Source organism: Antennarius striatus, chromosome 9 (assembly GCF_040054535.1).
Source record: "Antennarius striatus isolate MH-2024 chromosome 9, ASM4005453v1, whole genome shotgun sequence".
Taxonomy (NCBI): domain Eukaryota; kingdom Metazoa; phylum Chordata; class Actinopteri; order Lophiiformes; family Antennariidae; genus Antennarius; species Antennarius striatus.
The window spans coordinates 9,718,100-9,730,490 of record NC_090784.1 but is presented as its reverse complement, the minus strand read 5'-3'; the positions used below and the strand labels follow the sequence as shown (position 1 = coordinate 9,730,490).

Here is a 12,391-nt window from a genome sequence, read left to right as displayed (position 1 = left end):
GTTTCCTGTCATGCTTTGATCATGTGACAATTCACGTTCCAGTGTTTTTAAATTTTGTTTTGCAGGTGATTAACAATGAGATTTGTTGTTTCCAGCATATTTTGCTTTCATTCATTCACTCACTCATCTTTTACACCCATTTCATCCACTGCCGTGGGTTGTGGGGAGCTTGAGCCTATGCCTGCCGACTTGGAGTGTGAGGCAGGGAACACTCCTGGTGCGATGCCATCGCACTGCGGAGCCATATACAGACAAACACGGGGGGAACATGCAAACTCCACACAGAGCGGGACTCAAACTGGGAACCACCTTGCTGTATGGCGACATCGCTACCCACTGCGCCACCATGCCGCCCCGCATAATTTGCAGATCATCTTAATAACCAAAACCATTTGTACATAACTGACATCTTATTATTATTTTGTCCATTTTTTTCAGTTTTAGCTGATGATGCAAGTACATTTCAATGGTTTTGACATAAAGTACAGCTGTGAAAAACAAACCTGTGTGGATTAAGAGAAGCATGTAACTATAAGCAGAGCAGCCCAAGGTGAAGTCTGTGCTTGTTCAACAGGTGTCTGAAGACTTGAGAGTACCGTCTCCCTTTTGTTGTTAACATGAATGAAGCATTGTGTACCATTGGTGGCAGAAATGCGCTGATTTCTGTGCTGTGTCCATATTTTCAGAGTAACAATCTACAAATAGTATACAGAGTTGTTGTTTTTTTAAATGCGTGACAAGCCATTTCTCAACTGTCAGGTATTTTCCATGCAGAAGTTCCCTGTTCATTTGTCTCCCATTCTTCTTTGTGCAGAGAGTGTGAGGGATGCAGTGGGAAGGAAGGTAAAGCTGTTGCTTAGGAAGAGAGTCAAGCTGGAGATCAAAGGAGACAAGACGGAGAACAGAGTCTTGGTGAGTCAAATCCTCCTGCTTTCAAACACTCCTTCAGTTAGGGGAGAGAAGTCTTTTTGTCCCACAATTCACTGCTCTTGAAATTGAGAGCACGAAACCTTCATGCCTGTTTCTCTCAGTAGTGAGCGTCACTGCATCGCTGCTGTGTTTTAAAGTTCAGCCACACTTCGATTACGGCTTCACGTGTTCTGTAAATCAAAGTCAGACATACTGATGAACGATATGCACCTCATCCTGAAAATCTCCTGTCAGCCAGTCAGATAATCGGGGGGGGGGGGGCAGAGTTGTAAATTTGTCCTGTTTTAATCTGAAACTGTAAAAAATGTTTCCCAACATCTCTCTTTAAATTTACTCACCATTCCCATAGATGAGAAGTTTTCAGAGAGATTTCTCCTCATTCTTGAACTACATTCATTTATGAGCAGGCTTTAGCAATGATTGCCAGTATGTTTCCAGTGTCTGGGTGGGTAATGTTCTAAAGCGCTTGTGCAAATTGCACCAGAAGGTCATGGGCGGTATTTGAATAACTTATGATTGATTCGTTTTTGTACTCAAATATGGAAATACCGTATTGGCCCAAATATAAGACGACCCTGATTATAAGACGACCCCCTCTTTTTCAAGACTCAAGTTTGAAAAAAGACTTTTTGAACACCGAATTTAATTTTTATACAGGAAATAATTACAGTACATCTGAAACAAATTATTATTACAATATATTGGAGAGAAAAAGCATGTTATTTTGCCTCATTCAAATCATGCAAAAACTGTCTATCACATTTTAATATCTGAATATTTAAATATGTAAACTAAAGTACAATCACATTTGTAAATGAATGGTGAATGGCACCAACCTTGCTACCATCCGAGAACCGACCCACTTTTCTCCAGATTGTCGCTACGTTTCTCCTTTTTCTGTTATCTCTTCTTTTATTTTCTTCTCTTTTCTTTCTTACCACTATTTTTATTTTTCGTCTTCGTGACAGGGGTTCGCTTTGGCCTGGGGAGTGAAGTTCAGCTTTTGCTTTAAAGATACGCGGCGCTACCTAGCGTTGTGAATGGGTATAATGTCTAGACCCCGAATGTAAGACGACCCCCACTTTTTCAGTCTTATTTCAACTCAAAAAACACCGTCTTATATTCGGGCCAATACGGTTATTCATAGTATGAAATGATATGAAAACTTTAAAAGCAAATCACCTTGGTCAATGCTTTCTGTTTTTTCTACGGAGATGCTTGAATTGTAAATGGTGAAAACAAAGCAAATAATATAAACTTTCGGATGTTGTTAAGTCTCACTGAAAAATGTGTGTGATGTCTGTGAGTTCTAAGTTTGATCGAGGATTGGCTGAGAGTTAGAGGGCTTTTAACAAAGGACTTTAAATTCTCCGAGCCCTTAAAATTGAAAATTGAATCTCATGCTAACTGGAAAAATTGACCCAAAGGTAACATAATGAATTCACCCAGTCTCTCATCTGATTTGTTCTCTAATCCAGCCCCTTTTGTGTTTAATATTTAGTGGAAATAGCAGCTCAGAACATTTACTGCTGGCCATTCACAGAATGTTAAATAATTAATATTCGACAGACCATTAAAAATGCATATTAGCCCTTTTTAGGCTTGAAACAGATAAGAGGCTCAAGATAATTAAAGCGGAATGGTTCCACTAGTAAATCAGTGCCTCAGCAGAGCCCACTGAGTGAGATGCTTTTAGTTATACAACTATACAGACAAAATGCATTAGGTAAAATAGTTTGAGTTTGAGTAGCAGGTTGAAGATGCTGCAGGACGTCATGCAAGTTTGTAGAGTTAAAAATGCAAACAGTGCTAATTTGTTTCCAAATAATTGTTCTTTGGGTGCTTGGTAACGTAAGTTTTGCTGCTCTGTATGTTGGATTACATAAATTGTAAATTCAAGACAGTCCACAGATTTTATTGTTCATTGACTGCAAGTTCAAGCCATGTGTCGGTGGTGCTGCTGTCACTAACGTTTAATGGAGTTCGTCACAGACAGTGTCTCTCAGTTAAAGCTCATTGTTAATTATTCTTGACGTGACGTCTATAGTGTAATAATGATGGCATATTTCGTAATTGTAAACAACATCAATGGGTTAAAAAAGAAGGTGATGACTTCAACCGTCCAGTCGGGGCTCAGTTTGGATGCGTTCTTGTTCATAATGTCGTCGTGTGGGAGTTGGACACAGCACACACAGTTACACACTAAACAATGCAAAGAAGTGGGAGGTTGGAATTCCAGTGGAGAGGCTCCGGTGTTTCTTCCAGACGTGGAGCACGAGAATGACTTGGCAAGTTTTTATCAATGCTCTGCTTGACTGGACTGAACAAATGAACCCTGTTTGCTGTCCCGCAGAAAAACAGTTTGATTATACAGGAAGTGGCTGAGAGAGAACCCACATGTTGTGGACTTCTCCTGTGAGTGTTACAGGATCCAGTGTTGTACACCACAGCACAACTATGTTTTCAGGTCATTTGTAGGTCAGATGTTGCAATGAAACAAATGTTGGCAATAAAGTGAAAGTGTCAGAAAGGTTTCTGGGAAATGTAATGTATGTTGCAGAAAAATACAATTCTTTCAAACAAGAATATGACTTTCCTGTTTTAGAATATGTTCTGTGGCTCTGGATTTAATAAAACAAACTAAAAGTTTCTGAACATGTTTTAGAAGAGAAAATTGCAAACACGGACGGAAACTGCATCAAAATCTTTATTAACACGAAAATGTCCACTGATTTGAAGTGGCACTGCTGCCTGTGGGAGAGTCATGGAGGGAATCTGTGTGACTAAAGGGAGATAAACATGTCTGCCTGATTGGCCTGCCTCCTGTGGCTGACAGTAACCCAAACCTGTGGGCTTGATGTAAAGTCTTTTAACTGTTTGAACACAGTTTGTTCATTCTCACGTGTGATGGATGTTCAGTCCCCAACAGATTCATTTTTATGTTCTCTCTAAAATGATGATTAAAGATATATTGAGGCTGTTTTTGTCACACGGCCAAATGCATCAATGGTGTGGAATAAATTATCTCCAGTTTCCAGTTTGTTGTTATGTTTGTACTGCATGAGGATCTCTGTAACCGACTATGTAAATATTCAGCCTGAATAAACGTCCCATTAGGGTATGATTTACCTCGACTGTCAACACATCTGTCTCCCTCTCTAAGGTTTTAGTGACATTTACTGAACTTCCATCATGATCGTACTGCAGCCACATTCAACCAGGGACTGGATTTATCCACACAATGCTAGCACCGATCTATATGGTATTCTATATGCACAGTTAAAAGAGCTGTATGGCTGTTTCCACTATTAATTTGTTTGTTTCCCTTCTTTCCTGCTGATCTGTGCTCAGACTGAGTGGAGCGCTATCCCCAAAAGCATCTTTTAAGCACTTTAAAGCCTTATCGATACAGTCATCTCCCTTCTTTGAAGAAAGCATGAAGGAGGTTCAGATAATATCATCAGTCCATCAAACACACCCCAGGGAAGAGGAGATGAGGGCGGAGGGTGAAGGATGGAGAGGAATGAGGCATGCTTTATAAGGCAGGGGGGATGGCGGGAGAAAAGGAGAAATGTGGAGATAAACAGCAGCACTGTTAAACTGTGTCCGGTATAAAACTTTCTTATTTGATAAATGAAAATATACTTCCTCTGTGATTCAGGTCTCCCCCAATTAGAAAACATCACATGGTAGATATGTAGCATACATGGACATAAATGATGAAAGAAAATTCAAAACAGGGGTTAGAATATTTTCAGTCGTCCTACCGACACACAGCATTGTTATAGATACAAGCTATTAAGCTAAAGAATAGGGTCTAACTCCCTCTTAGTCACTCAGTGTGTATAAAGCAAGTGTGTGTGTGGTTTTGTGTTTGTCTTAAGGAGAGAGTGACACCAATGATTAACTGCTTTATTGCCTCTCATTGTTTGCCCCTCGTGCAGGAGTGATACGAACACAGCACAGATAAGAGCCTGAAACAAAGCTGCTGCTCATGGACGCTTTAAAACTGAAGTGGCACAGCTGTAATGTGATGTTGTCCATATCATCGACATCTGATTTTCCTCTTATTTAACCCTGACGTCTATCATTAGAGGCAGTGAGAATATGAGTGACCCAATTCTGTCTCGGATGATCACCTTTGGCGTCTTCTTGTAAGGAACCAGTGCTTGTGGCTTTGTTAGCTTTAAATCCACCTCCACATTTACATTTACGGTATTGTTACCTCCATGTGTTTGATCACACACTATTTTCCTGTGTATTTAAATGCACCATTCTGTAGAAAGTAAACATTACTAAACTTTTGCTTTGACAGTTTCATGGTTCATGTTACACAGAAATTCATGTTCATGTTGCTTTTCCTCCTTTGATTTTTCTGAATCTCTCAGTGGGTGTTCTTATTTTGAGTTTTGTGACTGAAGGAAATCTTTGGATAAACTCAGGGATCTTTAGAAATTTCCTCTGAATAAATATTTTGCTTTCAATATTGGGTAATTGGTCAGTTTGTATATACAGTAATACTATTAGAGGCTTTGTGAAACAGGTCAGCATGTCTCCTCTGAATACATACAATACATCAACATTGTTATGGCATCAGTGTGATGTTCAACAAGAGAGGGTCATACTGAAGAAGAAAATGATTTTTTTTTTTGTGTGTGTTGTAACAACGTAAGTTTGAGAACGACAGTTTTGTCAATACCAATACCAAACCAATAAATGGAACATAAACGTAGTACCTATTTCAACTGGTGATGTCATCAGGCCAGAACCACTCATTCTAGGTTTTTCTTCACATCAAAATTTGGTCATAGAACAGAATGAAACCTGAGATCAACAGACCAAAACTGTCAAACATTTGATTTGCAGTGATCTGAAGCAGAATAACAGCAAAATCCTCACATGAGAAGCCACTAACTTTAGTTGAATAAATCAAAACTCTATACGTCTGTCAATCATTTTAGTCCAAACTCCTCTACCCAAGGATCCAGGACCAAGAATGCTGTTTTTAGGTACATGGAACACAGAACACAGTTGTTTTTAATGGGGTTTACTTCTCCGTCTTGCTTGGAAGCAGTCGTGTTAAATATAGTTCAGTCCAGCTGTGAGTCATTCGGTGTTGGTCTGTAATCTCAGTTGAATGTTTCTGTGCTGCTGTGCAGAGATGGTCTCGTGTTATCTCCCTATGCATTAAATAAGGATGAAAGAACCCGTCACAGTCACTGAACTTGAGGCTGATTTGCTGCGTCATTCTGTGACCAAAGCAACCAGTGCTGTGAGTCACAGTGGGCTAAAAGCAGATGCTAGTTTAGGTTAGTCAAGGAGTGTAATTTTAGTGCATCCGCCATCTTTTCTAGTGGTTTGGTTTCTGTTGGGTTGAATAAGCCCAATAATGAGGAAGATGTTGGTGTTGCCTTGTTGGCCAAGAACCACATGGCTTTAACTGTCAGATGCTGGACATGGCAACACAAAAACTTAGTGACACTGAGCATTAACTGGGGTTTTCATGCATTGATGTTCCACATAGTCCCCAAAGAAAACAAACATAAACCACAATACATGAATAAATTCTCACAGTCATTACCAAAATATGTTCTTTCTGTAAACTATTACAAAATAAATAACAATGTAGAGTACATGCAGCAAGGACTCAGCAGCATGCTACATGCTAGTCACAAAACCTCTTTTATAAATAGCATGACATACACTGATTTTACACTACAGTAATTAATGTTCCAGATGAAAAGATATTTTTGCCATTTTTGACTGTTTTCCAGAATATGGATAAAATGCTGATTATATTCTAAAGTCTTTTCACATATTGTCACATTTTGGAGACCAAGCATCTCTCAGGCCCACACTGTGTTGAATTACTATAAATCTGAAAAGGGATTTCTTTTTTTTATGGTAAGGATTACCATGTTTCTGGCCCACAGTGCCCTACAAAAGCCTCCCTGGAGAGATATTAAGCAGCCACATAGCCTAGCTCCATGCTAGCTCCACCCACAGTTATTCATCTCCAGTATTTCATAAGTCACGGCCACTCAGATAGTGTTAGTAATATAATGACCCTGACTCAAGTTGTTGGTTTGACAGGTTCAGTTTTTATAATGTTATATATTGGTTTCCATTACGTCTGGTCTGAACCTCTGGACCTGAGCGGAGCTGGAGCTGAGGTCTTTTTGACAACTCTTAATGTTTGACTTTCCTCTAATTTTTCACGTTTTGACCACATACGGACCCACTGAACTGGTCTGTTTGGTGGAGGAGGGGTGTACTGTAATGTATGGTTCATCGGATTTCATTGGATGTAATTGAATGGGGTTCACAGGTCAATGCAGCAGTCAGCATTGATTGGATGATAATGACATTTGTAAGAAAACAATCACAAAAACAACAGAGACTAATAAATGTGGTGTTTTCTATCAGTGAACCCTGATTAATAAAATGAAATAAATAAATGGGGGAGAAAAAACAGATAAGTCCACATAGTATTGCATCCGTTCTACAGAGGCTGTCATTTAGAGTGTCTGTAATGATGGGAATTTGTGTATAATCCTTTATTCTAATCAGGAGGGTCACTCTGATGGTGAGTTTTAAATCAGATCAATACAGATTAGAGGAGAGTGGAAGCATGCGTATCACATTGAACAGTTTTTCTCTTCCGTCAAGGACATGTATCACATGCTGCTATTTCTCTGTAAACCAATGGCACAGACTTTACTACCAGAGCTGTCATATGCTTTTGCCGCATGGCTGGTTTTTATAGTGTCCTTGCAGTTGATGTCACATTAATGTTCCACCTCTGCAGAGTGATGACATTTTTGCTCCACAGTTCTATTTGATCAGATTTCATCTTGTGTAAATTTTACATTTAGTGTACCAAGTTGATCGCAGGTTCAAACCACATTACGAAATAAGTAATGGTCTGGTAACTGGTCTCTGTGTCCAAATATGTCCATATCTTTATGTGTAACTTTCTGATCATGATCAATTTCTGATAAAGACTTGTGAATAATTCAACTTACAACAGCATCTTGTAATCAATTGTGTTTGTAGGTTGAGGACTATAATCTGCTTTAAACATTTGCTCCTGGCGGCCCAAATAAAATGGGTGAAAGTCGACAAATAGCAGTGCCCTCTTGTGTTTTTATTTATTTAGAAACATAATCTTGTTTTTTTCCAGTTCAAGATATAATTTTTTTCTTCCAGCTTTAATTCACCTCATTAACCACAATTACAATTCTCTGGTTTACTGTTTTCATTTTTGTCCAAGATGCATCGTCTCATTACGTTCTTTACAGGAAACATAATCTGTTTTACTTACATTTTTACTTTGATTATATAAATCTTATCTTTAAAGTAATGTTTCCTAACTTTGCGGGAGAAATATGATGTAAACTACACTAATTGTGTTTTTATCTCTGACATCAGTCTTATGCACTGTATGTGTGTTATTTGTGCTGCCTGATGTTATCTACCCACTCCAAAGGGAAGCCATGTTTAATGCCAACACCAGCCCAGAACGATTTCCCCCTCCCTCCTGTCTCCCCGCTCTGCCTTTGTCTCTCTCATTCCTTTCTTCTTTCTCTCCTTTTTTCTCTCATGTCTCTCTTCACTGTACTTCAGCATGAGGAGGTCTTCATTTATGGGTTTTTTTTAACTTTAGTGGTAAAAATTAATGATCTCTACTTCTTTACCTCTGGTTTGATTTGTCTCAGTGTGGTCTGCAGTGATATCCTATTTACCTAAATCTTGGCTCACCCTCACATAGCTGCACACAGACGCACAAACCTCCTCCCCTTTGTGTCTAGCTGGCAAGCTGATGAATGACAGAACCGCTGTGATCATTCCTTATCTCTGCAGCCCTAACACACAGGGTTTTTTGAGGACACCCTGCATGATGACACTGTAAGTGGCTCACCTTTTGTTGCTCCCACCACAGTCAGGTTTTTGTAAAGCTTGATATCTTTACAGTGTTATCCAACCTAGACTGCAATTTTAATCTGAGAGTACAGTCAAGTACTCCCCTTTGGAGAGCCCCTTGAATGCTTGGTCAACTTTTCTGGCCTGGGTATGTCATTCCTTGAGCTGCACAGAAAATGCATGTGTAACAACACTTGGCAGTAGTTATTGATTGTACCCAATTCAACAAAAAAGATTTTATCATCACTCAGAACAACAACTGAGGGTAAATAATAGTGTTCCAAAAGAGTTTCCATGTATTAGAATCCTCATACTTAAATCTCTCATTTATATTCGAGCACAGAATACATATTTGATGACACTTCCTTTTCTCATTGAAAATATAACAGAGGCAGTAAAACTCGACGTAACATAATCAGACACCACATTTATTCATGTCTCTGCCTGCCGCAGCTGTGGTCTGATGACAACAGCCAATCAGGTCTGCAGAAAGGAAGTACCACAGTCAGACGCCTTTGTTCCTCACCACACTCATCTCGTCAGCAGTAAAACCCATAATGATGGGCAGTTATAAAACAGAATTGATGTCTGCTTCTTAATGCTTCACTACTGTTTCTGTGTGGGGAGGATAGACACTACACGCAACGGTTTCGCTTCAAGCTGGGATATCAATAATTTGGGGGAACAGTTTCATTACCAACTCAGCTTGCTTTGCTGGAAAAAGGTTAAATTATGGGAAACAATATTAGGTGCTTTGCGATTCATGTTTTTGCGTTTTATAACGATTCTATAAATGTTGTAAACTATTCTATAAATATTAAAGTTGCGGAATGCTCTGGACAGATTACAGAACCGTCTTGTGGTTGGTGGTTACACTCTTTAGTTGACGGCTCTCAACAATAGACTTGTGATTTCTGTGGCCGCAGAAAGAAGCCTGTACATTATGTCAACTATTCTATCATTAAATCATGTTGTGATTGGTGCAGTGTGACTGCAGACATTAAAGAACTACTGTAAACCTCAGATGCACTGTCAGCAGCTTATTTTGGCAGCATAGAGTGTGTTTTTTTGATACAAATGATTACTCTGCTTCAGTTTAGAGCAGTTAGACACCTTTTTGTTCTGGCACCATATTAAAGATGATTCATCATGGTGAGCGGCTAAGGATCTGTCACTGAGATAAGTGTTTTTCTTTGGTTTCAGATCTGACTTCAAAAAATGAATGAAATGAATTTTGTGAGGAAAAGAAAAAGACAGAAACAGACAGCAATCTACTGCATTTACTCCAAATTGAACTGATTAATTTAAAATTGTCATTATTAAAATACACATAGCAATTTCCTGCGGATTTCTGCCGATTTTTATTCATACTAATTAGTCAGTCATTTTCAGATTACCACCGCTGTATACGTCGCAGCGGGGAGCCGGAGTCTATCCCGGCGGCATAGGGCGTGAGGCGGGGGACACTCCAGGCAGGACACCAGTGTACTGCAGAGCCACACAAAGACATACAACCATGCACACACACACACACACTCATTCCTACGGGCAATTTGGAACGGCCAATCAACCTGAAGCGCATGCTTTTGGAGGCGGGAGGAAGCCGGAGAACCCGGAGAGAACCCACGCAGACACGGGGAGAGCATGCGAACTCCGCACAGAGCAGGACTCGAACCCGGGTCCACCGTGTTGTGAGGCAGTAGCGCTAACAAAAATTATCTTGTCATCTCAACTTTGCAAAGTTTTTTCCTCAAACAACAATACAGTAATAACTTTAGCAAATGTATTAATTGATTGGCAATTGAATGAATATGAAACTATTAAGATCAATGAGAATGCTTGTAGTGTTTCGCATCACAAATTCACCAAATGCACACGAGAAGGAACAAAAGAAAGCAGTGCTGCAGTTGGCAGAACTTGCTGTAAAGAAGAGGAAGTCATCAAACTAGGAATTCCAGTTGTGAATTGTCAATAGTGTAAATATTAATATAACAGATAGCTAGAAAACATTTCTTGAACTGAAGAGAGATGTCACCTTCTCAGAAGCCCTCTAATGAGAAAGGCAAAGCATTGAAGGAAAACAGTGACTGAATACATCTTCTTGCTCTGTGGTGCACTGGCGTTGTGCCTGGAATGTCCCCTACCTCTCACTCATAAGTCCGCTGGGATAGGCTTAACTTTTCATTAAATAGGTTGGCTTAAAGTCATTATATTTAGTTTTTCTTATCAATAATTTCTCTCTGAATTGGTTATAAATGATTAGCAACCTCTCAGGTAACCTTAGCCTTCAACATTGCTTCAAAATTAATAGTTCAGTTGAAAAAAATGCTGAATGTCCTTGTTTCCTTCCCTGTTAAAAGCAAGGATGCAGTTGTCCGTGGTTTTAACAGAGATGAAAAGAGATTGTTAACACTGGCCTTCATTAAATGTCTTCCTTGGATTTAAATTTTGGCCTACTCTATTAAGTAATTCTTCTCGGTTTGACTTTAAATATTGGCATCTCTCTCTCTCTCTCTCTCTCTCTCTCTCTCTCTCTCTCTCTCTCTCTCTCTCTCTCTCTCTCTCTCTCTCTCTCTCTCTCTCTCTCTCTCTCTCTCTCTCTCTCTCTCTCTCTCTCTCTCTCTCTCTCTCTCTCTCTCTCTCTCTCTCTCTCTCTCTCTCTCTCTCTCTCTCTCTCTCACATCACAAGCTACACACACACACATGCAGGATATGCTGACATTCGTCATGCAGTCTGTGCTAGGGTTAGTTACACTTCTGCTCTTTGTATTACAGTAATCCAAAACAATAAATCATTTGTGATTATTGGTTTGGAGTGTGAAATGTAAAGAAAATTATTTTCAGTCTAAAGCCTTGATAAAATCTGAAATATCCTCACTGTGGGACGAGCAAAGGCTTATCTTATAACCTGTCTACATAAATCCAGGTGCCTGTACAGAATAGGGCCTTTGAGCAGAAAGGCATCACCATCATGGCTGTTTTGTTTCATCACTGTCACAGGCCGACTACTCTGATAGTCCAAATTATCTGTTATTTTAGTAATTAATAAACCAAGCAGTTATTTAAAGATGTAGGTGTCCATTTACAGAACTGGACTTATTCACTTATACATTTATAAGTTACATCTGGCCCACTGAGGACAGCCATTATGCCGATGTGGCCCTGTGTGAAAATGAGATTGACACCCCTGGTCTAGAGGAATCAAACACATTTCAGAGTGGTTAAACACGTGAAACATTCCTAAACAGCATGTTTGATGATATATCTGGTCTCAGCAGAATTTTAGAAATTAATTTTACCCTAATAAGGCAAGGCTACTAGAAAATATCCCCAGAAATGTGATAGTTAGAATGAGGTGATGTGGTGCACTAAGGTTTTGAAACCTTGTGGCTGTTTACTGTTTACTGCCACAGCTAAATTACTGCAGATGAAACACTGGTCTGTGTAGTGTCAGTGCCTGCTGACATGCATAAACTGTGTACGTATGTGTGTGTTAGGGGGCGGGGGGTATGGGTATAGGATTTATTCACTAAAAATG

General features: G+C 39.5%; 1 protein-coding gene across 1 annotated transcript in view; it reads left to right on the top strand.

The window, feature by feature from the left end:
• LOC137601455 (F-actin-uncapping protein LRRC16A-like) overlaps positions 1-12,391 on the top strand; it is a 55,120-nt gene that overhangs the window by 3,598 nt on the left and 39,131 nt on the right. Inside the window, exon 2 of the mRNA XM_068323645.1 lies at positions 815-912. Coding sequence (XP_068179746.1) covers positions 815-912 — 98 coding nt within the window. The remainder of the gene's footprint in view (positions 1-814; positions 913-12,391) is intronic.